Genomic DNA, 24,499 nt, shown 5'->3' with positions numbered 1-24,499 from the left:
AATTCCAAGGGCACCTAAGCTCTTCTTATGAGTTGTGAATGCGAAAGCATTCTCGGCGCCGAGAGAAGCAGAAGCGGCCGCAGTGTGCCGCGTGGACAGTGTTGCCAGGTCTACTGATTTATCAGTAGATGTACTGATTTTGTTCCGGGTCTACTGATTCACTGAAAAAGAAGAAAATCTACTGACTTTTTTTAGTAAACATATTAAACATTTATTATTAGGCCCCCTCAGTTCCCATGGTCGCCCATCAAAGGAAACTCATATTCAACCACAATTAAAAACGAAGCACTGGCTGGACGGCCCAGAAACCCAACCTGTTCGAGCGATTTAACCGTATATTCATATCTATTCATACAGAGCAGGTTCGACCAACGTTGGGTTCGACGGTGACATCCGGGCCAGAGCCATATAGGCGGAGAGTTTGGCCAGTCCAAGGAGGTTAGAAGTACTAGGAGGGGGCACGTTGCAATATTGGTGAAGCCTAGTCATAAAAAGTTTAAACGATTTTGTGCCCAGCGTGACCGCAGATCTCTCTGGCGATTGGTGCGCGTGACATGTCACGTGTGAGATGGATGGTTGATTGTAGATGGGCTCCTTGCAGGCTTGCGCGCGCTCCGTCCGGTAGGTTTTATCAGAGCGAAGGCTAGACTGTGGTGTATTCTAGTACTCCATAGCAAGACGAAGGCTAGCTACGGTCACGTGATGTGGTCACGTTGGCATGGTAAGTGAGGAGAGTAAGGAGGAAAATGAGAAAGAGGCGAGGCGTCAAGGGAGCATGGCTTGTGGAGGCTACGCGGCCGACGTCATGCCCTCTCCTACCCTTCTATTCTCCATGGGCCAGTCTATGATCTCGCCGCCGTAACGTCTCCCTCCCGAGTGAGCCAATCAGCCTGCGGCGCAAAGCGAGAGGTGTGAGCGCATGCGCATGAACTCTCGGCTGCTTCCAGCTGAGCGGGGAGTGCCGCCATTTTCATTCATTCGCCCGGCAGTATGCATGGGATCGACATCCATATTTCGGTTGTTAACTTTTATTTGCCAGGCTTTGGCAAGAAAATAATATAATGTTATTTTTCGGTGGCTTAAAAAGATAACGAATTAAGTTTCTCCACATGCGAACGCAAACTTTGAGTCAGGCGAAAAAGATATAAGCCCGCAGCAGACGACGCGTAGCCTCGACAGTGCTCCGCGCCGACAGCGTTGCGTCAAAAACCTTCCACAGCCCAGTAAGGAAAAATGGCAGCTTGCAGAGGACATAAAATGAACATACACGCGCGCACTTGCTGGAACGTCTTGTTTTGGTTTCGTTTCACTAATACCGACAGGTGGATGTCCCACTGTCGCCCTCATCTGTTGATCCCAAAAGTGACTCAGTCTCGATTTCAACGAATAATCCTCGAAATCGCAACACTAGTCAATGCTGATAAGATATATATATATATATATATTCACGGTGCCATTTTACTTTGTTTTTTTATAAAGAATTACTCGAGAACTGTTCTTGTTTTTTCGTACTTTATTTGTGTTTATTACCATGTTATTTTTTGCTCTATAGTATTTCTTCGAAAAATGGTTTATTGCTAATGGCAAAGGATGCCAAAACACAAATTTCGTAGAATCTACTGATTTTTGTACAAATCTACAGATTTTTTGGAGATTAATCTGCTGACTTTTTTTTTCTTCGTCTGGCAACACTGCGCGTGGACCTCACTGGCTCGCTGGCGACTGCTGCGCCACTAGGTGAGGCAGTGGCGGGAGTGCGAAGCTTGCAACGGCGCCGGGAGTGCGAACCTCGGTGCGGCGCGTGCTGAAATCGTGTGTCCTCGCATCATTATCATTGCCCTAGCTACAGGTACCGGTTGACGTCAGGCTAGCGCATACCCACGTCCCACCCTCACGTCAAACAGCTGCGCTTACCGGTTCACAACATTAGACCTCAGCGTAATGAGAGGCCTAACGGTAGGCCTAATGTGATGCCTAACGTCAGACCAGCGCATACCCGCACCCCCCCTTCCCGCTGCTCTTAAAAGCTGGCTCTTAAAAGGAGCTGTACAACGATTTTAACGTTGAAAGAATTGGCATCTTCTACTTTTGACATTGTTTATCTTGTCACAAAGGACGGAAAACAGATCTTTTTCCTTCGAAATGTTGTGATTCCGCTGCTTAATCGCGAGGACAAAATTAGAATATTCCCCGCCCTGCAGTCGCGACGGCGACCTTGAGAACCATGCGGCATGACGTCAATGGGGGACTTGTACAATGATAGCAAGTTCTGCAAATACCAGCTCGATAAAAGGTAATTTTTCTATAAATCTTGTCGTTCTAACATAAATATAAATGCGTCAAAAACCTGGTATCATCGACAAAACTTTTATTATATGGAGTTTTAGTGGCGCCATCTATCTGAAGTCCACAAAACCGTCAGCTCTATCTGCTAATGCGAACAGCCGCCAGAAACCGAAAGGGGAGGGGGACAGAGCCGGACGGGGATGGCCAGATTCGGATGAGACTTTCCTCCTTTCACCATGTTGTTCGCGCTGCGCCAGCACGTGGTCATGCGGTCGCGAGCGGTTGAGTTCTTGCTGCTCACTAATGGCTCTTGAGAGAGAGCTTCACCGGAACCTCACGCGACCCCCACTGACGTCACACTTCACGTGACTCGTAAGATGGTGAAGGAGTTGAGAGGTGCCAAAAACTAACGCGCTCACTAACAAGTGTAAACCTCGATCTTTGTCCATTTTTAAAATAAAAACTAGGACATGTAGGCAAAGGCGGTTTTTTGTTCTTCAGAAAGGTCGAGACACCAACTCCCAAAGCACTGAAATCGTTGCACAGCTCCTTTAACAACAATGACGCCGTTGCTATGGAGTCACATGGCGCGTCGCAGCCAATAGGAATTTAACTGTCATTTTGCTCAGCCAATGGGAATTTAAGGGCCGTTTTTCGCTTACTCCAGGAATAGAGATAGAGAGAGAAGTTCAAATAAACAGTCACCTGCTGGATGACTAGAAGCCCCGGTCTAGTAACAAAAAAGAGTTGTAGCTAATATGGTCTTCTGTTCTTAGTATCTATACAAGCATGTGCTGGTCAACTCTTCTGAGATGGAAAAGGGGGGTCTCTTGTGGCTGGATGAGGTCAGTGGCAAAACACAGTCGTCTATGCCGTGGTAAACCCGGATTGTAACAACCCACACACAGGAAACGAGACACTCTCGACAGCGACAGCTCGACAGTCAAAACATTGCTGAGCGCATTGACATTCTAATCCTTCTGATATATTGGTATCTTTTTTTAGTTGTTTAGGGGTAAAAAATGTGCAACGTATGTGCAACATTCGAGTGACAGGGGCGAGACAGAGCAGTTTTTTTACCTAGAAAAACGCAACTCGGTAATATTAGCTCTTTTTAAAATGTATAGTTGATTACTTGAAATTGATTACAGACTTCGATGGTACTTCAAAAATTAATTTCTGCAGCCTTCGTTTACTAAATTGAAAAATAATCTCGATAATAGTGATTCTGGATGCCGAACAAAGGCCATTGAAATGGTTTTTTTCTCAAATACAGGACCGCCTCAGTGTCCCTTTAGTGCACCATCAATACATATAATTCCCCCGTGGATTGAGCACTGCCGAGCGCTGTATCAATGGGGTTTGAAGTTTTATTTTTTTTTGTTGTCATCACGCAGGTGAACAGCCGATCACTGAGGCTGGGCGCCAATCGTAGGAACGAGGTGATTGAGATCTTCACTCAGGTGTCACCCCAGGTGGTCCAATTGCTGGTGAGTCTTGGGTCAGAAAACCGCACAAAAGAGCACCGTGTCAAATGGGCGAGTCGCTACATACTTCTTGGTTAATCCATAACTCTACTCGTTGTCACCCCAAGAAAAAATCAAGTTTTGCGGATATTTCAAAAACTGCGCGAAATAGTTCTTACAAGATTTGGTTGTCCAAGGACGAAGCAACGCTTTTGACGTCTGAAAGGTGTATGTCTTGGTAACATAACACATACCTAAATCTAAAATGAATGCACCTACATATATCTTAAAAGTCCACATAAAGGAGGAAATTAGTAATGCTTCGCAAGGAGTCAGACTTTTTTTTTCCTATGGTTCTTGAGGTGAAAATAAGTATGGGGGTAATTAAAAGCCCCTTGGGGGAAGAACAATGCAAGTTTCGTTTCGGTGTTGCGACTTAAATATTGCAATATAAATTTATTTTTCATTTTGTGACATGCATCTTCTATCCAGGTGTGTACGAAACAAATCGTGTCAAAATTGCCGCCGTTGCTACGCTAATTCTCGACGAAATACATTAGCATTTAACGCAGGCGTTCCTCGTCCTCAAAAAGCCAATTTGTTCTCCCGGGCGTCGGCGGTTTCGGATTTATCCACCGCAGCTTCTCTCTATTGTTGCCTTTGGTCTGAATACTTTTGCAGTGATGTGATTGCTGCGCCGATTGCGCCAAACTGCGCCAAGGAGCTCGCCCTGCTACATCCTGCTACATTTTGCCAAAATATGGGTAATCTGCGCCAAGCCTGCGCCAAGGGACCGATTTTGGTCGCCTTTCTAAACCGAAACTAAACTTAGTACCGTAATGGAGCACGCGTGAACTAGGTGGCGCAAGCGGCCGCCCGACACAAAGTACCCTGCATCAATTGTTCATCCGGTCTTGCACGGATTTTCCTGCCATGTATCGCTGCGCGCCCTCGTTGTCTCGTTTTTTTTTTTGTTTTGTTTTTAACGATAGACGCGGGCGTGTGCAGACGCTCCGACGCTAACGTGCTGGGGTACCAGCCATGCCGTCATGTTAGGAAACGAAACCACTTTTTTTTTGCGCGGCGGGAGTTACTTCATAAGCTGAAGCACTCGCTCCTGAGAGCAACGGCCATGGGTAAACTATAGACCTTTTCACCCTCCGCCGCATGGGCGCTGCCATTTTGGAATCACGTGATGCGGCCGCCATTAGGTTGCTTCAACTTGTTGCTCCGCTCTCCCTTCCGCGCCTTGGCAGATGCGTTGAATTCGTGTTTTTCGTCGCGTTTCGCCGCGTCTCTTGCAAGTTGCCTTACTCCGTAAAGTGTCTTCCGATGCTTATACTTACCATGCAGTTGCATTACATCATTATGCGCGCAACTTCTGTAGTTGATTTTGTAACACGTTTTGAATATTTTTTACCGTCGGCGTGCGGGATACGTGTGAAAAGGTTTTATAGGAACAGGAATCGGCGTTAGCACTTGCGCACATTGAATACATATATGACTTGAAGAGAACCTCGAGGGTTCAAATACCAATAAATTATGAAAACTGAGGTTTGGTTACTAATAAGGGCGGAACATTTGCAATAGGAAACCCAATGTTCTTATATATATGAGTGCGCATTGGTGTGAAGGAAGGAAATAAAGACACTCAGCGTAATTAGCCACGTGTTTTTTCTCAAAACATGGTGTTTTGTTGTTACAACAGATCGAAAACAGTTTCTTTTGATTACACTAGAGAATTTGTGGCCAAGACGCGGCCGGGAACAAACATTTAGTTTGAATTATTTTTTTATGCTAGAAATAATGGTACCTTAACATCGCTTATGGCCAGAACATCCATTGGGTCAGAACATCCATCGAGTCAAAACATCCAAGAGGTCACGTGACACCAAAGTCAGAACATCCAACGAGTCAAAACATCCATCCGAGTCGAAACATCCATCAAGTCAAAACATCCATCGAGTCAGAACATCCATCCGAGTCTAAACATCCATGGAGTCAACACATCCATCGAGTCAGAACATCCATCCGAGTCTAAACATTCATGGATGTGAAACATCCATCGAGTCAGCACATCCATCAAGTCAAAACATCCATCGAGTCAGAACATTCATCCGTGTTTAAACATCCATCGAGTCTAGACATCCATTGAGTCAGAACATCCATCAGAGTCTAACATCTATCTGAGTCAAAACATCCATCGAGTCAGAACATCCATTAGAGTCAAAACTTTCATCTGATTAAAAGCATTATTATTTAAATAAAATTATATATATATATATATATATATATATATATATATATATATATATATATATATATATATATATATATATATATATATATATATATATATGTATAACTTTTTGCCGGCTCGAGGCTGCGAATTTCGCCAAGTGTCAGTTTCGGCGACACACTTGATCAACCAATTTGGTCAATGATGCAGGGTCCCTCATTTTCGTGTTTATAGTCGGATGCAACCTAAGAACAATCTTTTAGCTCCACCCACAAGCGCATTGCGCCCATCTGAAGAGCGTCCGCCGTGGAGAAAGTAGTTCGCTAGCAACGGTGCTTTTTCTTCCTCCAGGAAACGCGTCTTAAACTACTACAATATTTATTTAATTCATTCAGGACATTTAAATAAGTTAGAATATGTTTTTTTCAACGAAATAGCTGTTTAGTAAAGAAAGAAAGTCATGTCCAATGTACCGTCTTCCCAATTCATTTTCTGTCCAAGATACTGTCTAACATACCGTCTAACATACCTCTCAGCAGTGCTAAGCCTCGCGCCCGCTTCGAAATTTTCGTTGGCGATAGCGTCGCTGGATTCTCACGTTGTCGCGCAAAAACTGCTGCAAACGCAAGTCGATACCATTAAGATTTCGTGGCGTTACCTCGGGCACGTAAAACACGGTGCAAAAAAGCAGAATAATTGTCACGAGAAACTAGCGTCACGTTGCTAAGGCCAGCAGCCATGTTGGGCTTTTCTTTTTTTTAAAAAGGATCGCGATTGGTTTACGGAATCGTGACGTCATGAAAACGATTGGCTGGCGTTTCTCGGCGTAGGATTACATTTTCCTCTGAGAGGCATTTCCGGTTTTTTCTTAGCTTGCAACCGACTATAGTTTTGTTACTGAGTATATTTTGACGTTCGTGGTCAAAATTAGCATTGTAAAGTGGTTGCAAGAGGAAACGGCCCTGTTTTCAGGCTACTTGTCATCTGCACTTCCGACATTTCAGGATGTCCTTAACCATCTGGACAAAATTACAATCCTTGGAGTTCTTCCGTAGAATGAACTGAACAGCACGCATGGGCCAGTTTCCTTGAAAAAAACTGTTTGGCTGTTTCACGATGTATCGGAGTCTTATTCAACCATATGACTTTATGTGAGCAATATGGACTACGTTGCGTCTGGTAGTAGTAATCGGGGCAAAAATGAGTGTATAGACACTAAGACAGGGTAGGAATACCTAAAAAGTTTGAATACATTAAAAACAAAACTGCAACATTTGTTCCAATAGTGCTTCCGTAATTTAAAAACTAATTTTATAAACAATTGAGCAAATCCATGTAGAGCGTTTTGTCCGAGAGGAAAACTAAATTAAAAAAAAAACACACACACACAGGAAATAAAGCTACGATTCTCTCGGAATAACGTTATTGATCACGCCAAACGTGTGGCACAAGAGTGTCTTGAAACAATTCAGAGGCTCAACACAAAAATAAAAGCAATTGACTGGCGAGGTGAAATTAATTTTTCTGAAGGGCTTATGTTGCATAATTCATTGACAACAATGTTTTGGTCCCTCGAGCAATCGCGCAGACTCGGAGCCAGCCCATCGCGCGCTCTGCTGCTCCCACCACGATGTAAAAAAAAACTTTTCTCCTTCGTATTAATGCGGCGAAGCAAAATACTTTTTAAACAGAGTCATTCTGTCTTGAAAAATGTTTCACCATAACATTTACCACATCGTCAAAAGCCTTTTATACACAACAGCTCTTTTCTTTCAGGCAAGAAACAATAGAACATTCAACTCGTCAAAATATTCATGACAGCCATCCGAGTGAAAACATCCATTGATTCAAAACATCCTTCGAGTCAGAACATCCATCCGAGTCTAAACATCCATGGAGTCAACACATCCATCGAGTCAGAACATCCATCCGAGTCTACACATCCATGGATGTGAAACATCCATCGAGTCAGAACATCCATCTGAGTCAAAATATCCATCGAGTCAGAATATCCATCGAGACAAAACATCCACCAATGGATGTTTTGACTCGATGGATGTTTTGACGCGTTGGATGTTCTGACTCAAAATCCCTTAACATTAGGCAACTTGTTTGTTCGCAATATTTCACCTATATCTGTTTTTTGTTCTTAATCGCATGTGTGATATAAGCATTCGCTTTATCGGTTTATTTAGGAATTCCACGGATTTGTACAGGGTGTCACAAAAGAAAATTTACACGGTCTTTTTTGTCGCAAAAATAAACTAGGCATCGCCGAACGCTCATTCTCCGCCCAAAGGTAGAGCTAGAGGTCACAACCAGATGCCAAAGTTTCAGCCCGATCCGATAACTTAATCAAAAGTTATAAGTGATTTTCTGAAAAGTTCAATGGAAAAATGGAGCCCATTTTTGCCTGTTTTCGGTTTCTGGTGCCATAGAGCCCCATGTGTTTGAAAACTCCGTCGGTTGCCATTTTCCCATTGAAATTTTCAGAAAACCACTTATAACTTTTGATTAAGTTATCGGATCGGGCTGAAACTTTGGTGTCTGGTTGTGACCTCTAGCTCTACCTTTGGGCGGAGAATGAGCGTTCGGCGATGCCTAGTTTATTTTTGCGGTAAAAAAGACCGTGTAAATTTTCTTTTGTGACACCCTGTATATCGTGCTTGGTCCCATGTTCACATTCTTTCAGTTGCTTGAGTGATTTTTTTAATATAACCATGCCAGTTTCAGTTAATTTATTTCAACACAAATATTTTAACTTGCCGCGTAAGAAACTGTCACAGACAGCATGATAGGGCCTATGATTCACAAAGTGCTACGACCGAAAAGAATCGTTCTGCGTGAAAATCACCCGAGTGCAGCCGGTTGTCGACGGCGAATAGGAATTTACTTTCAGTAGCTGGCGACGTCAAAATGTGCAAAGCGCATCGCTTCAAGTCAGTGAACAGCTTTCTACACAGGTCCATTGAGTGGCGCCTGGCATTCGACTTGAGCCAAGCTTATCGGAGATCATTTTTTTTGCGCTCTTCAACTTCATTCGGCAACTTTTACGGAAGATGAATATCAGACATTATTTGAAGTCTGGCATTCACTTATCTTACGATTCTCATACCTTAAGAACGTCGTAAGCAAATGTCCATATAACAAAAAGTTTATTTCATAGGGCCAATATTTTGAAATGCTGTAAATGAGTACTTTAGTTAAAGAAATTTTCCAGTCGGCCTAGGCTGGTCTATCAATATATGTCTCGAGCGCTTAATTTCTTCAAATAAAACAGGCCGAGACAATATCACTTTTTTCATATTGTCTACGTGATTATATGAAACTTTTCTAGTCATCATAAAAGACGTTTCGAGTCTCGAAGTTAGAAAAGGCTGGTGTACGGAAACCAAAAATCGAACAGTAAACTTGGCAGTTCATCTGTTCTTGGTGATTCAGCAGATTGTTAATCATGTTGTCGACCAGCTTTTTCACTAAGCACTCATGCAATATACTCCGTTGCAATATAAGATGATCAGTTCAATATCTGACTTGAGCGCGAGCTATCTACCTTCCGCACCGCTCGGTGCACGCACAGCCAAAGCACGGCGGCAGGCAACGAGCGCACGCTGCAGGCTTAGCTTGTCCTGCTCTTTTTCTTTTCTTAAAATTAGTGTCCCCGGGTACGGATGTGGACAATGGTGCTCCTCCCTGTGCATCAGCGCAGTTGTTTCACCGCCGAACCTGGCCAAAGTTAACGATGGACGGAATCAGACGCATATAGTGTTCGTAAAAAAAGATCGTAATTTAGGCTCGAAACCACTTCGTGGTTTGCCAAGTGGCTCAATACTATTGTTTCATTCGCTGTGTGCTACTAGAAAGAAATTCATATCGCAAAATTAATCGAAAGTGACATGAAACAGCATCACAATCGCGTTCACGTTGAAACCGAAACCGCCCAAATTGAAGCAACCTAATGGCGGCGAGTGCGCTAGCGCCCTCTACCCGCCGGTCAGACAACTACTGAAATTAAAAAGTCTATATTTGGTCCCTGCCTTTCCGTCACCGTGGTCGCGCGACGTCGAGTGTTGCCGTCCCCACGTCGCTGCAGATATGGCGCTTTCTAAAATGAAATTTAAGGACCGCCGCATGTTCATCAACATTCTTGTTCTTGTTTAATACGCTACTACAAAAGATTCTCTAGCTCAAAGAGTGCTTTGTCAAAGTATCGATTACTTAGGTTTCTCTCGGTTGGCTTTCTTTAAAGAGGAACCCTGGTACGTGAAAAATCTGCCGCGAAAGAAAGTTGGTGAAGAAAAGTGAGCTAAAGCAAGAATGCAATGTTTGCACGCTGAACCCGCACAGCGCGCTTGCTTGTATCGAGTTCAGTCGTTGCGCAAAGCGCTCCAAGAACTTTTTAACCCTGGCTCGCAATGTCTTTCATCAATGTGCTCAGGTTTTTTTTTTTTTTTTCTTTGTGTTTAGCTTATAGCTTGCCTGCCTGCCTGGCAAGCGCGTGCCGCTGGACTGTTTCTTGTCGTATGTTGGACAGTTACATTTTGTATACAATTTTGGGAACCACTTGGCGACGGAGTGGAGTGGCATGGTTTCTATCGAACAGCCATCTCCGCTCGCGCGACAATTTCGCATTGCACTGCAGTAGTTACGTGTTTCATCCGTTGGAGACTGCTTTCATTTATTTTATCAGTAGTCAACCTAATGCTGCGCTATTTACTACTAAGATGGTAATTTTCGAATAAATTTTCATATGTGCACTTTGGTTCTTATTTACTTATAGCGGGTACATATATACGTATCATTTAACTGAAGCATTGCAAAATGTGTCATGTCATTGGCATTTCAGTTACATGTTGAAAGACTCCCAGGTGGTCTAACTGGTCTAACTTGACTATAATTTGTTTATTGCGGCAAGCAGAGTGTCCTTCGTTTGTCCAGCGCTTCAAACAAATATTTGTATTTTTCTAAGAATATCTGCTCCAAAAGTCACTTTTGCTGCTCCGAAACACTGTTTTAGCTGCTCCAAAAGCCACTTTTGCTGCTCCAAAACACTCTTTTGGCTGCTCCAAGGGGTGTTCCAAAACGGCTTAGGCCAATCACATCACTGCTGTTGTCTTCAAAGAGCCAATCTTTCCTCCCGGGCGTCGGCGCTCTCGCGCAAATGGCGTCGTCGCTGCTAATGCCGCGCGCGCTCGCCAAGTAGGCAGCGTGCGCGTGGCCTAATGATTATCGCGCCTGCCTCCCACGCGAAAAGCTAGGGTTCGAATCCTGGAGCGACATGTCTTTTGTTTATTCCTCTAATTTAGTGTTCTGGAGAATTCGAGAATCATGTTGCTTGTTCCAGGCCCGAATGTTCCGCGCGTCGAAGTTTCTTCGCCGATTATTCCAGAAGACCACGCATGTACATAAGGGGCTCCGCGTGGCGAGCCGCAGTCAGTTTCGCCCCAGCGCTCGACTCTGCTGTCTCGCCGACCTCGACGCTCGCGACGCTTTGTTATTATTTTCTATTCTCTTTTTGTTTTGGCACAAGTTCGCCACATTAAACGTTTCTTTCTTTCTGTTTATTTAGTGTTCCTTTGGTCACCACCCGTGACATTTTTGGTGGAGGTGCGGGGTAACCGCATGCCCGTGCAGCGCTCCCCTCCGAGTTCTCGGAGTGCTAGTCCGAACACAAGCCCCCAAGAACCCAACGAGGACCAGACCGAGATCCGATTAAGTCGCCGGAACCTTGGCCTACCCCCGGAGTTAGGACCCTTGCCACCCAGGACCAGGCAAACAAGGAGGACGACGATGGCCAACCAGTCGGAGACCCCGGCCGCTCCAGCCGTCGTTTACCTGCCCGTCGTACCGCGGACGGCTGCTCCATTCCACGGCGAGCAATCCGAAGACGTCGAAGACTGGATTGACCAGTATGAACGCGTTGCCCGCCACAATTGCTGGACCGACGAGCAGCGCCTGAACAACGTCTATTTTTCGCTTGAGGGCACCGCCAAGCACTGGTACGAGAATCATGAGTCCTCTTTGACGTCGTGGGACATGTTCAAGACCGATCTCAAGGCTACGTTCAGCAACCACCACCGCCGAGAGAGAGCCGAGGACCTACTGCGAACCAGAACCCAGGGCCCCAACGAGAGCGTCACCGGCTTCGTCGAGGATGTTCTTCGCCTGAGCGCCCGCGCCGATCCTCAGGCTACAGAGGAGAAGAAGCTGCGACACCTGATGAGGGGTGTGAAAAGCGAGATATTCGGAGGTCTCATTCGCAATCCCCCGACAACTGTGGACGGGTTCGTCACGGAGGCGACGAATATGGAACGTGCCCTACTAGCACGCGCCAGGCACTACGAGCGACACCCTGGCGTGACTACTCTGGCGACATCCGGATACAACCTTGGTACCGACCTCCCAGGCATCCGTGACATCATCCGTGAAGTCGTCCGGGAAGAAATCCGCAAGATGCTCCCCGCTATGGATCGCCCGTCCTCCCTGTCGCTCGCCGAGGTCGTGCGAGATGAAGTTCATCGGGCCTTCCAACCTGAGGTTCCGATCAGCATGACGACGCCAGAGGAGCCGACTTTGAGCTACGCCGCCATTGCCCGACGACCGCCGCAAGCTAACCGCCAGGCCACGGCGCCACCCCGACGAGACCCTCCGATGCCACAGTATCCTCGACGCCAGGAAGGGCAAGTCCAGGACGTCCGCCCGGAGCAACCCTCGTCGAGGAAGACCGACGTGTGGCGAACGGCCGACCGACGCCCGCTCTGCTACCACTGCGGGGAACCCGACCATGTGTACCGCCGATGCCCATACCGACGACTCGGGCTGCGCGGGTTCCACCCAAACGACCCGCGCCCCCGGTATGGTGAACGTCCTCGGGAGATCGACGAGTACCTGCGACGACCCCAGTCCCCCGAGCCTGCGTCCCGCCGAGAGTTCCGGTCGCCATCGCCGCGACGTCCAGCTTCGCCGATGCACCGACCCCGACGTGAAAGCCTGTCACCCCTCGCTCCTCGCCGGGGAAACTAGGCGCGGCAACCCCTGGAGGTGGAGTTGCCGAAGACGACCGACGTAAAGAGCCTCCAAGAACGACGGAGCGCTCCCACTCCCCCGACGCCACGCATCGCTACGACGCCCCTGCAACGGTGTCCAACAACCTAAACGTCGTCATTGACGGCCACGACGCATCGGCACTCGTGGACACCGGAGCAGACTACTCAGTCTTGAGTGGGAGGCTCTCCCGCCGCCTCCGAAAAGTCATGACGCCGTGGGAAGGACCCCAAATACGAACCGCCGGAGGACATCTCATTACACCAGTCGGGAGATGCACTGCTCGCGTCAAGATCCACAGTGAAACGTGCCCTGTCAGGTTCGTCATTCTACAAGACTGTTCGAGGGACGTTATCCTCGGAATGGACTTTCTCTGCGAGTATGGCGCCGTCATCGACCTCGGAACAAACCGGCTGACGCTACGAAAACCTGCTCCACCATCGGAGGAACCCCAAGCGACGTCACCCACGGTCCGAGTCCTCGCAAACCACGTAAACCTACCACCGCGGTCGAGTGTTTTCGTACTTGTCGGGATCGATGAAGCTTCCTATGGTGAAGTTCTTCTCGAGGGAAACCTCCAATTGCTCCTGGGAAGAGGCATAGGCGTCGCAAGGGGAGTAGCTGAACTTCAGGATGGGCGGACTGTGGCCCTCGTGACGAACTTCCGAAACGAAACGCAACACCTCACGAAAGGTGCAGCCGTGGGCCACGTCGAGGAACTCCGAAACCCCGCCGAAATCACCGCGATTACTGACGAATTCTCGCCGTCCCAGCAAGACAGTACGTCGCCAGCGCAGCTCGACATTGACCCTAAGCTTCCGGACCCTGAACGACGTCAGCTGGTTAACCTCCTCGCCGAATACCGCGACTGCTTTGCGACGTCGTCGAAGGTGCGCCAGACCGCGGTTGCCAAGCACCGCATCGTTACCGAGGACGACGCGCGCCCTGTGCATCGATCACCGTACAGAGTCTCCGCGAAGGAAAGGGAGGTGATCCAGCAGCAAGTTCAAGAGATGCTGAATGACGACATAATCCAACCTTCAAGCAGTCCATGGGCCTCTCCAGTCGTGCTGGTTAAGAAGAAGGACGGAACTCTTCGGTTCTGCGTGGACTACCGGCAGCTCAACACGGTTACGAAGAAAGACGTCTACCCACTGCCCCGCATCGACGACACTCTAGACCGGCTGCGCCACTCTCGATACTTTTCATCGATGGACCTGAAGAGCGGCTACTGGCAAATCGAGGTCGACGAACGGGACCGAGAGAAGACAGCCTTCGTCACGCCGGATGGACTCTACGAGTTCAAGGTGATGCCCTTCGGACTATGCACGGCGCCAGCAACTTTCCAGCGTGTCATGGACACCGTACTGGCAGGGCTGAAGTGGCAGAGCTGTCTCGTCTACCTGGACGACGTCGTAGTATTTTCAGCTGACTTCGGCGAGCACTTGCGACGACTCCGCACAGTTCTCCATGCCATACAGACCGCCGGGCTCACTCTCAAGCCGTCAAAGTGCCGGTTCGCCTATGACGAACTGAAGTTCTTAGGTCACGTGGTTAGTAACGAAGGCATTCGTCCAGACCCAGAGAAGACTCGCGCGGTCGCAGCATTTCCAGTGCCAAGAGACAAGAAGGCCGTGCGAAGGTTCCTTGGGCTATGTGCCTACTATCGGCGCTTCGTTCGAGATTTCGCAAGGATTTCCGCACCGCTCACAAACCTCACGAAGGACGCCGAGAAGTTCGAATGGGCCGAGGAGCAGCAGCAGGCATTCGACGAGCTGAAGCGACGACTGCAGACGCCTCCTGTTCTTGGACATTTCGACCAGGATGCGGAAACCGAGATTCACACGGACGCAAGTAACGCAGGACTTGGCGCGGTACTGGTTCAAGTTCAAGAAGGCACCGAGCGAGTCATCGCATACGCAAGTCGGACATTGTCCAAGGCGGAGCGAAATTACTCCACGACTGAAAAAGAATGCCTTGCGGTCGTCTGGGCAATCACGAAGTTCCGCCCGTACTTGTACGGGAGCCCGTTCCGTGTAGTCACGGACCACCATTCGCTCTGCTGGCTTGCTAACCTGAAGGACCCGTCAGGACGTCTTGCTCGATGGAGCCTCCGACTACAAGAGTTTAACATTACAGTGGTCTACAAGTCCGGCCGGAAGCACAGCGACGCCGACTGCTTGTCCAGAGCCCCCGTCGAAACCCCTTCCGGCTGCAGCGACGACAATGACGACGAGAGCTTCCTAGGAGCTGTAAACGCCGACGACATGGCACGACGTCAACGGGACGATCCTGAGCTGCGCGCATTAATCGAGCACCTGGAAGGGGGTGGGGGTACCGTGCCACGTGTCTTCTCACGAGTATTGCCGACCTTCGCCATTCGACAAGGTGTACTCTACAAAGAGAACTTCGGCGACAACAGCACACCGTGGTTGCTGGTAATCCCGACCGACCTTCGGGAGGAGATCTTTCAAGCATGTCACGACGACCCGACGTCGGGACACCTCGGTTACAGCCGAACACTGGCCCGTATTCGTGAAAAGTATTACTGGCCAAAGCTCCCCAAAGCCGTCCACCTCTACACCCGATCGTGCCACGAGTGCCAGCGACGTAAGAAACCGCCAACGAAACCGGCCGGTCTCCTGCAGCCGATTGCTCCTCCGACCGCACCGTTCCAGCAGATCGGAATGGACCTACTTGGCCCCTTTCCGCCGTCAACATCGGGAAACCGCTGGATAATCGTCGCCACAGATTATCTCACGCGGTACGCCGAAACGAAAGCCCTCCCTTCAGGGACTGCTGTGGAAGTCGCCAAGTTTTTCATCGAGTCCATCGTCCTCCGGCATGGCGCCCCCGAAGTCCTGATCACAGACCGAGGGTCATCGTTCATGGCACAGCTGACCCAAGAAATCCTGCGTCTCAGCCACACCAGCCATCGTCGCACCACGGTGTACCACCCGCAGACCAACGGGCTCACGGAAAGACTCAACAAGACCATCGCCGACATGATTTCCATGTACGTCGACGTGGAGCACAAGACATGGGACGAGGTGCTGCCGTACGTCACCTTTGCCTACAACACGGCCGTACAAGAGACCACCGGAGTGACACCCTTTCAACTGGTGCATGGGCGCAGGGTAACGACAATGCTGGACGCGATGTTACCCCACGAACCGGCTCTCGACGGAAGCGACGACGCCCAGGTGGTTGCCCAACGGGCAGAAGAAGTCCGCCAGCTCGCCAGACACCGTATTCAAGCCCAACAACGTGTCGACGCTGGCCGCTACAACCTTCGTCGTCGGGACATCCACTTCCAGCCCGGAGACAGGGTGTGGGTGTGGACACCGATCCGCCGCCGTGGTCTCAGTGAGAAACTCCTAAAGCGCTACTTCGGACCCTACAAAGTACTTCGTCGACTCGGTGATCTGAACTACGAGGTGATGCCCGATGGAACACGGACTTCATCACGCCGCCCTCCACGACCAGAAGTCGTCCACGTCGTGCGCATGAAGCCGTACTACGCTCGATAGGACAGTGGACCTTACGTATTCCAAATGACTCTTTAGTTTACCGTTCTTTTTGTTTGCTTTTTGTTTTGTGCTGCATCGGGGCGATGCACTTTTTAAAGGGGGCAGTAATGCCGCGCGCGCTCGCCAAGTAGGCAGCGCGCGCGTGGCCTAATGATTATCGCGCCTGCCTCCCACGCGAAAAGCTAGGGTTCGAATCCTGGAGCGACATGTCTTTTGTTTATTCCTCTAATTTAGTGTTCTGGAGAATTCGAGAATCATGTTGCTTGTTCCAGGCCCGAATGTTCCGCGCGTCGAAGTTTCTTCGCCGATTATTCCAGAAGACCACGCATGTACATAAGGGGCTCCGCGTGGCGAGCCGCAGTCAGTTTCGCCCCAGCGCTCGACTCTGCTGTCTCGCCGACCTCGACGCTCGCGACGCTTTGTTATTATTTTCTATTCTCTTTTTGTTTTGGCACAAGTTCGCCACATTAAACGTTTCTTTCTTTCTGTTTATTTAGTGTTCCTTTGGTCGCCACCCGTTTACCTCGGTTTTACGTGGTCACTTACGTTGTGCATTCTGGGGAAGGGAGAAACCCTGTGCCTACGTTTCGGTGCCATCGTAAGAGAAATGCGTGTCATGAGCGGCGCGTCATTGGAAGCGTGCGAGAAGACTCTTTCCCTCTTACGTAAGAGGGAAAGTGGACGTCACGAGGGAACAAACGGAGCGAGAGAGTGTGGCGGGAACTGTAGCATGGCCTCGCGAAACCAGTCCGCTGGGGCAATAAACGCTAACGGATTAAGAATATATTTTTCGGGGAAACTTCAGCGTCGTTTTGACGGTCACTCGCGGTGCGTGCGCAGGATGCCTGCCTGCAGTCGGGCACGGACAACGACGGCAAGCGGAGGGCACGGGTGTTCCGCTGCCTGGGCAGCTGGTTCTCGGTGGGGGCCCTGCAGCTGGACGACCCCAACCTCCACAAGCTGCTGGGTGCCGTCTTCGAGGCCTTGGTAAGTGGGCCACTGTGTGCGTCGCATTGCACGAGGGTCGAGGCATCCATTCATGGGGGAAGTGCTGACCCGAGCGGGATTTTGGGCACGTCAAAATAACTGACGCGGAATAGACCCTTTTCGAAATTCAGTCTGGCAACTTTGATCACTATCGTGCATGGCAATGCACGACAGTACAGTGCAATCCACTTATAACAATATAATGAGAAAACCCCGAAATTCAGTCGTCATAACCGATTATTGTTGTACAGTCTAAACTTATTATAACAGACCTGATTAGAACAGACATTTGGATATAACATATTGATTTGTGAGGTTCGGTTGGTTTTCCTCTATGCACCATTGACTCAACTTCATATCTGCATACAACATACTCCTTCTACAACAGACCGAAATCTTGGTCAAAATCAAGGTCTGTTATAACAAGCTTAGACTGTATATGGACTAAATACTGAGCGTTTCTAGTCTAGAAACTGATTGTTGTAAGCAATAGATCGCTACATCTAGTATTGTTATAAGTGGATTGCACTGTATGTCATCTGTGCCAAACTAACGGCAGCGTTCTTGAGGTCGATGGAGGAAATTCTTACCAAGTGGCGGATATGTGAGGCCTGTAGGTTCAAAATAACAGCACAACACGATGTACGTATTGGAGAAGATGGATAAGTATTGGATACTTGTGCCAATCAATCTCTTGGCACAAGGATGGCGCTAAAGCCTTTTGATTGAGGAAGTCTAATCGAGCGGCTTTTTTCTGGCCAGTTTTTATTTTCACACTACCCAAACATTCAAATCAAGAAAGAATTATAAAGTGATTGACAAACCAATTCTTATCTGCCATTGACGTGCGAAAGTGACGGTTCTCGATGAAATACAGTTTCATGAGCTCCATTAGTTCGTCGAAAGTGAAACTGCTTTTTGAGCCACCAGATGGCACTGATTTTTGAAAAGAGTCTATGGCATAGCCTACTCCGGAAAAAATGTCCTTTTGTGGTTGTGCTGGGGTTCCTCTTCAAGTTGTACCAGTACTGCATGCTAACAAACAGTTTGGCTCTGTTTCAGTAGTGGGAATCTCCGAGCACTGGCTGGTGGCCCTCCAGAAATGAGGTTCTAGCTTATTTTGGCTTGGTCATCTTACAGCGGAGCTGTTAAGAGCTAGTTTCCCCAGTATCGTGTCCGTTAGCAGACGAATGAGGACACTAAACTCTGAACAGCTACCGCCGTCTACGAGCAATGGCGGCAACCAGGCAACTGGCTTGTCGGTTGTCTGGTTGCCTCTCCAGCCTTTCCACTCTGGCTTGCCGACTTGCAGCCGGCCATTACTTAATTCCCACCATAGTACAGCTTCGCTGGTCTTCCTTCTTCACCAAAGTGGAAAGGCTGAAGATTTTTATTTAATGTTAGTCCAACCAAGTTTGCATATCGAGGTTTTGCTTCTTTTTAAAGACAGATGAACGTAAGGGACTAGCTTTGTGTTTGTGTCTACCAAGTACTGTATATTTCCTATTACAGATAGGACTTGTCCTTATATACCTGTAAATTTTTTGTTTTCCTATTGTGTTCTTTGTTCTTACTAGCCTATCTACTGTATGGCCCTTTGATCCGTAAATGTTTGTTTATTCCAGACGACTGATTGCGAATGTTATTTACAGACAAATACGTCGTCTTCATCTTCGGTGCACGAGGCTGCATCTGACTGCATCTGCAATGCCCTCTTACTTATAGGGGTGAGCAGGAATCCTCTGGCACTTACATTTCTGATATTGTCCGTTTGCGGGCGTACAATGCTTTCGCCCGTTTCAGACGGGGCCATGTTTCCAGCAGTTTCAGGGTTGCCGACGAGTTGCTCCATACATCAGTGGTTCTCAACCTTCGATGTTTCGCGGGCACCTTGTGGATTAGTGGAGGGGGAATGTATAGGTTAAATGTAATAATGATTTATTAAATGGATATAACTAAGGGCTAGTTTGAAGTAAACCACCCTTATTGACATACACTTGAGAAAACTCGCCTGAAAACTGAGACATTTCTTCTCAACCTGAGAAAAGACAAATTTTATTGCCGGGCTTGACCGATGAGGCAGTGCTTCGCAGACCCCTAGAATGCCTTTGTGGACCCCCATTGGAGAACCACTGCCCTAGATCATGGATTCTCAAACCAAGTTCCTAGGAAACCTGGGTTTCCCGAGCCTCCCAATTTCCTCCTCGACCATCTCTGTCCCCCAAGTGAGGTGTTCTGCGAGTTCAAGCACTTTTCTTACCAGATCTGAGCCATTCATTGATCCCCAAACTATAAGCCTAACGTTCCCTATTATCAGCATTATTGTTTACAAGGTCTGTAGTCTCCTATACCTTTCTGCTGCACCAAGTGCCAAGACCAGGAGAGATTCTTCTACTGGCATTCGAGGCAGGCAGGGGTTCCTTGAAATTGGAGAGTTTGAGAATGCCCGCTCTAAAGAGCCTTTGGGTTCCTAGGAACTCGGTTTGAGATTTCCCGATTTAGAATAACAAAACACAATCCAAACAGTGGCGTCTCTTTAGTTGCAAAGCAGGAACGAGTGGGTAGTTTTGGACGTTTCTGTGCTTTTGCGTCGCAACTCAGGAGACGTCCAAGCCTGCCCCGCTGGCTCAAGTCCTGGTGCTGGGGGTCTACTCCCTCGAGAATGCGTACCACATGTCGGTGGCCCAGGAAGATCAGGACAGGTAACTGTCTTCAATCTCCACAATTCGCCGAGAAACTGAGAAGGGAGGAGACGGAAGCGCATGGGGACGTCAGAAGGCCAAGCTCTGGTTCGAATGGTTAGTGGGGTAAGCCTAGAAGTAGCTGCCTCCGTGTCTACTGCACCCGTCGATTGCGTTCAAATGTGAGAGCCGAATGCCTGACGTCGATGTTTTACATCTTAACATGTTTGACGAGTGCAGTGGAGGCAAAGGCTACTATACCCGTTTTCACCTCAAGAAAAAAAGCAAGTTTTGCGCATCGTTCATACGCGGTGCGAAGTAGTCCTTACGAGATTTGGTTGTCGGAGGAAAAAGTGATGCTTTTGGCGTTTGGAACGTGTTTGTCTTAATATATATCTAATCTACAATTCACCTACATATATCTTAAATCTCTACATAAGGGGGGAGATCAGCAATGCTGCGCGAGAAGCCGGACTTTTTTTTACTACGGTTCTTAGAGGTGAAAGCGGGTATAGCTTTAGGTCCGCCCACTAATCATTTAAACCAGAGCTCGGCATTCCGACGTCCCCGTGCACTTCCGTCTGCTCCTCTCCCTCCGTTTCTCGGCGCATAAAAGCCTCGTCACGTGTACAGCACAGCGTTAGCCTAGCGCTATTTTCACAGTGCTGACTTTTATGTTACCCGAGCACTGAGGTGCATGTGTGAACCGGCACCTGTTGACCAGGTGCTTTGCCAAGTCACCTCTAGGCTGCGGGAACTCTACGAGGACGACTCTTCTTGGAAAGTTTTGCATATTAGCTGTGCACAATGCTTAAGTTTTGCCTTGCCTGTTGTCCACGCCAAAGCACCTTAGACAGAAATTTATAATTTTGTGAGTAATGGTTTGAAGGCCTAAGATAGATTAAAAAACTGTTTGAAACTGCTTTACAGCAGAGGCAACGACGACACCGTATGAAAACTGGTCACGGGAAGATTGGGTTATTCTCGTGAAGGTGGACTACCGGCAGCAAATAGAGTCCAAAGATCGGTGAACTTGCGTTGCTTTGTGGTACACTATACTTGATGTGTTTGTGAAGGCTGGCATGCAGTTAAGTAATGCAGCACGAATGCAGTTGGGCATCTAATGGTGTAGGGCTTGTTATTGTCATTGGAAGTTATTGGTTGGCAGAATGAATGTTATTGGTGGTTGAGAGCACTTTTTGATCTTGCTGAATGAAATTCATGAGAATTTTATTAAGTGTGGGTATTCGTAAAGGTGGCAGTAACGTTCACCGTGTTTGTTTGCTCAGTTTCCCTTCGGCGTATAATATGATCCGTTAGCTCACTCGAGTCCAACATTGGACGGAAAAGCCGTGTAGTTTCATGCCCGTATGTAGCTCAGCAAACAACAATCTGTTTATGATGCACGGTATTGGTGTTGTGCCAGGTTTATACTAGTAGTATTGTTGATTACTTTTCGAAGGTGAGCGTATGAAAAGGTTTTCTTAAAAAGTTCACCGTCGTTCTTACCTTTTGGTCTACAGGTCTGTCAACTACTGTAGGATTTTCACTGAGCTTGCCGAGTCACTCCTCGAAGAGATAATTCGTCACCCAGGCCAGGTGAGTGTGTGACATCAGAAAGTGTGTGGACACCGGGAAGGACAACTATACTTTGTTTCATACACAATCTGGAGCGCCGCCAAAGCTATTTTACTCTTCCCGCCGAGTTTGGTGCGGGTGGTTTTCCCGTCGCATCTAGAGTCACTGAATGTTCCAAGAGTACGGAATTACATTCAGTCCACTTACCGGAAGCTAATCTCACAGAATCCAGTTCTGATTGGCTGATTTAGCCTATGGCGGAAGTAATTAGTCGGCCAATTTGTGGATCGGCACAAAACAACAAATAAAGTATATAAAACTTTTCCGCATTACCTCAGCTATGGCGGGTATGCATGGGTAAGAGCCCTGGGCATTGATCAGTTGGGACCAAACGAAAGGTGCGTTGATTTTCTTTAGATTTTTTTATATCCAGTAGCCACTGATCTGGTTCACTAAAGAAGATTGCCAGCTCTTTTACTTCCTCCCGTTGCGCTGGTGCTGCGTCTCAAACTCTACGCCTCCGACGCTAAGCCTAACATTTGACTTCAATGTGTTTTGAGGCGAGAGAAAGAGATGAGACAGCAAGGAGCAAGTCATGCACCGCTGGCTTGCTCCATGCTTCCAAGCAAAATGCTTCGTTCCAAGCATTTTGCTTGGAACGAAGAAAAGAACTTTAATAAAAACAAACCAGCGTTGCCAAGAGCTCAAAACATGGATTGAAGAGCTTAATGAGAAAGAACGCCACAGTGTACGCTTTTCTCTTCGACCACACGAGGCAGCGCCATGTTGGGGATTGCGACAGCTGCCCCGCGACTGCTACGCTGCAACTCAGTTCAAGCGAAGCTTGGAAGTTTTGGTACTCTGGGAACATCCAGGGACTCTAGTCAAATATATAGCCCGGCGTAAATGGACCGAAATTCCTTTACCGGGAACTTGTCTCCGTATTTGACAGCCTGTAAAGAACCGCTAGCCACTCGGTACAGCCAGCAGCGTCAAGAGCGCATTCCTTCGCATTCCGTTGGCGCTCCACGAAACCCGTCAGACCTCGAAACTGGTCCGACTTTGGAGATTTCGTGACACCCTCATTCATCCCTTTTTTTGCAGGGTCTTGGAGACTTCCGAACTCTCGACCTGCTGCTGACCTGCGTCGGCCATTACGACTACGAGGTAATCTCTCGCCGACTCAAGTGAAAACGCGATGTCGGGAACGTGCCTCTGGCGGCGCGTTATCGTGCCACTAAATGTGGTCCCTCGATTTGCACACGACGATGTCATAGAGCTGTCACGCTGTCGCTGTCTGCTATCCTGGCGTTGTCACAGCAGTGACGTAGAGTAAAACGGGCAGATGCCCGTTTTACTGTAGGTTGTTCCGCAGTTGAGTGTTTCGTCGAAGCTTTAGCAGACGAAAGTTGGGACGGCGCGGCGACAGCAACCCCTGCATCTGCTTGCCTTTTTTGCCGGCACTTCTATGACCGGTCGCTGCGATTGTGATGCCTACGGCACGACCCACTGGCTCCCGCGATGCAGCTTCGATGTGAGCGTTCTTTGGCTAGTTGCTACAGAATTCGTTGAGCCGCATTTTGTTAAGCCGTGGCCCCTGATGCCGTGCGATTTCACTTTCCCTGCTAATTTTAATGTGAAAATTGACGCGACCTCGACGCCAATTCAGTTTCCCCGCTAAATTTAGCGGAGAAAACGACGCCACATTACTTAGTGTCATGTGACCTATACACAAATTCAGCTTCCCGCTAAATTTAGCGGAAAAATTGACGTCACGTGACCTACACATAAATTCAGTCTATCTGCTAAATTTAGCGGAAAAATTGACACGTGACCTGCCGCAGCTCGTGATTCCCCACACTGTGCGGGCGCGGGCCAACCCGACGGAGGAAGTCAATGAGGTGGAGAGGAGTGGCGACACCTGGAGGTACAGCCTGAGAAGATATGACTGGAGTTTACTAGCGCTAAACCAAGAACGTTTCGCCTAACAACACAATTGCGGGGCAATTTGCCGTGCAATCTTGTTTCCAGTGCAGGACCACTTTGGTTAATTGCGTGAGGCAGGGCGCTAAACACGACCGTCCAGGATTTGTTTTGCACGGCAGGACTTTTCCAGGATTTGAAGCTCTTCCTGCGGAATTCGGACGAACGCTTAACGTCATTTGGAATGTGCAGGTGGCCGAGATCACATTCAACCTATGGTACCGCATGTCGGAGGTGCTCTACAAGGAGAACAATGAGGCGCTGAATGGACTGTTCGAACGTTACATCCAGCTCCTCATCGTTGCTCTCTGTCGTCACTGCCAGCTGGATCCCGACAAGGTGGGCTTTTCTGTCTTATTTGTCCTTTGGACTGGTCTCCCCGGTTCGCAAATTGAAACAAGCACTTTTTTTTCGAAATCTTTGTTGCGAAGGCACATGTTAAGAGATGTGCGGAGCTTGGGAAATAATTTTCTCTCTAAAGCCCAAGCGTTTTTTTTTTTTGTTGTTGGATGAGTAACAGATGGCGTTCGAAACCTCGGTGCATATTGCGAGCTTTGTTTTCTGGTGGAGTGTCGGGCGTTCTCACAGGAACCTGCGCATATTTGCTAATTTAGCAAACATAATTTAGCAAACATGCGCATGTTCCTGAACCTTGTTGCGCATTGAGCCGTCGGATTTGCTTTCATACCTGGCACTTAAAAACTT

At 48.2% G+C, this 24,499-nt stretch overlaps 1 protein-coding gene across 2 annotated transcripts in view; it reads left to right on the top strand.

The window, feature by feature from the left end:
* The window catches only part of LOC8041491 (transportin-3), a 97,743-nt gene that overhangs the window by 14,480 nt on the left and 58,764 nt on the right, over nt 1-24,499 (top strand). For both annotated transcript variants that reach the window (XM_040213165.3, XM_040213166.3), the window contains exons 6-12: nt 3,684-3,776; nt 17,406-17,552; nt 19,205-19,279; nt 20,154-20,254; nt 21,757-21,832; nt 22,916-22,978; nt 23,987-24,133. In XM_040213165.3, the coding sequence (XP_040069099.2) occupies nt 3,684-3,776; nt 17,406-17,552; nt 19,205-19,279; nt 20,154-20,254; nt 21,757-21,832; nt 22,916-22,978; nt 23,987-24,133 (702 nt within the window). The remainder of the gene's footprint in view (nt 1-3,683; nt 3,777-17,405; nt 17,553-19,204; nt 19,280-20,153; nt 20,255-21,756; nt 21,833-22,915; nt 22,979-23,986; nt 24,134-24,499) is intronic.

Source organism: Ixodes scapularis, unplaced genomic scaffold (genome assembly GCF_016920785.2).
Source record: "Ixodes scapularis isolate PalLabHiFi unplaced genomic scaffold, ASM1692078v2 PGA_scaffold4__175_contigs__length_147842914, whole genome shotgun sequence".
In the NCBI taxonomy this organism is placed as follows: domain Eukaryota; kingdom Metazoa; phylum Arthropoda; class Arachnida; order Ixodida; family Ixodidae; genus Ixodes; species Ixodes scapularis.
Note: the sequence above shows the minus strand (reverse complement) of the source record. Positions and strands in the feature narration are given on the sequence as shown.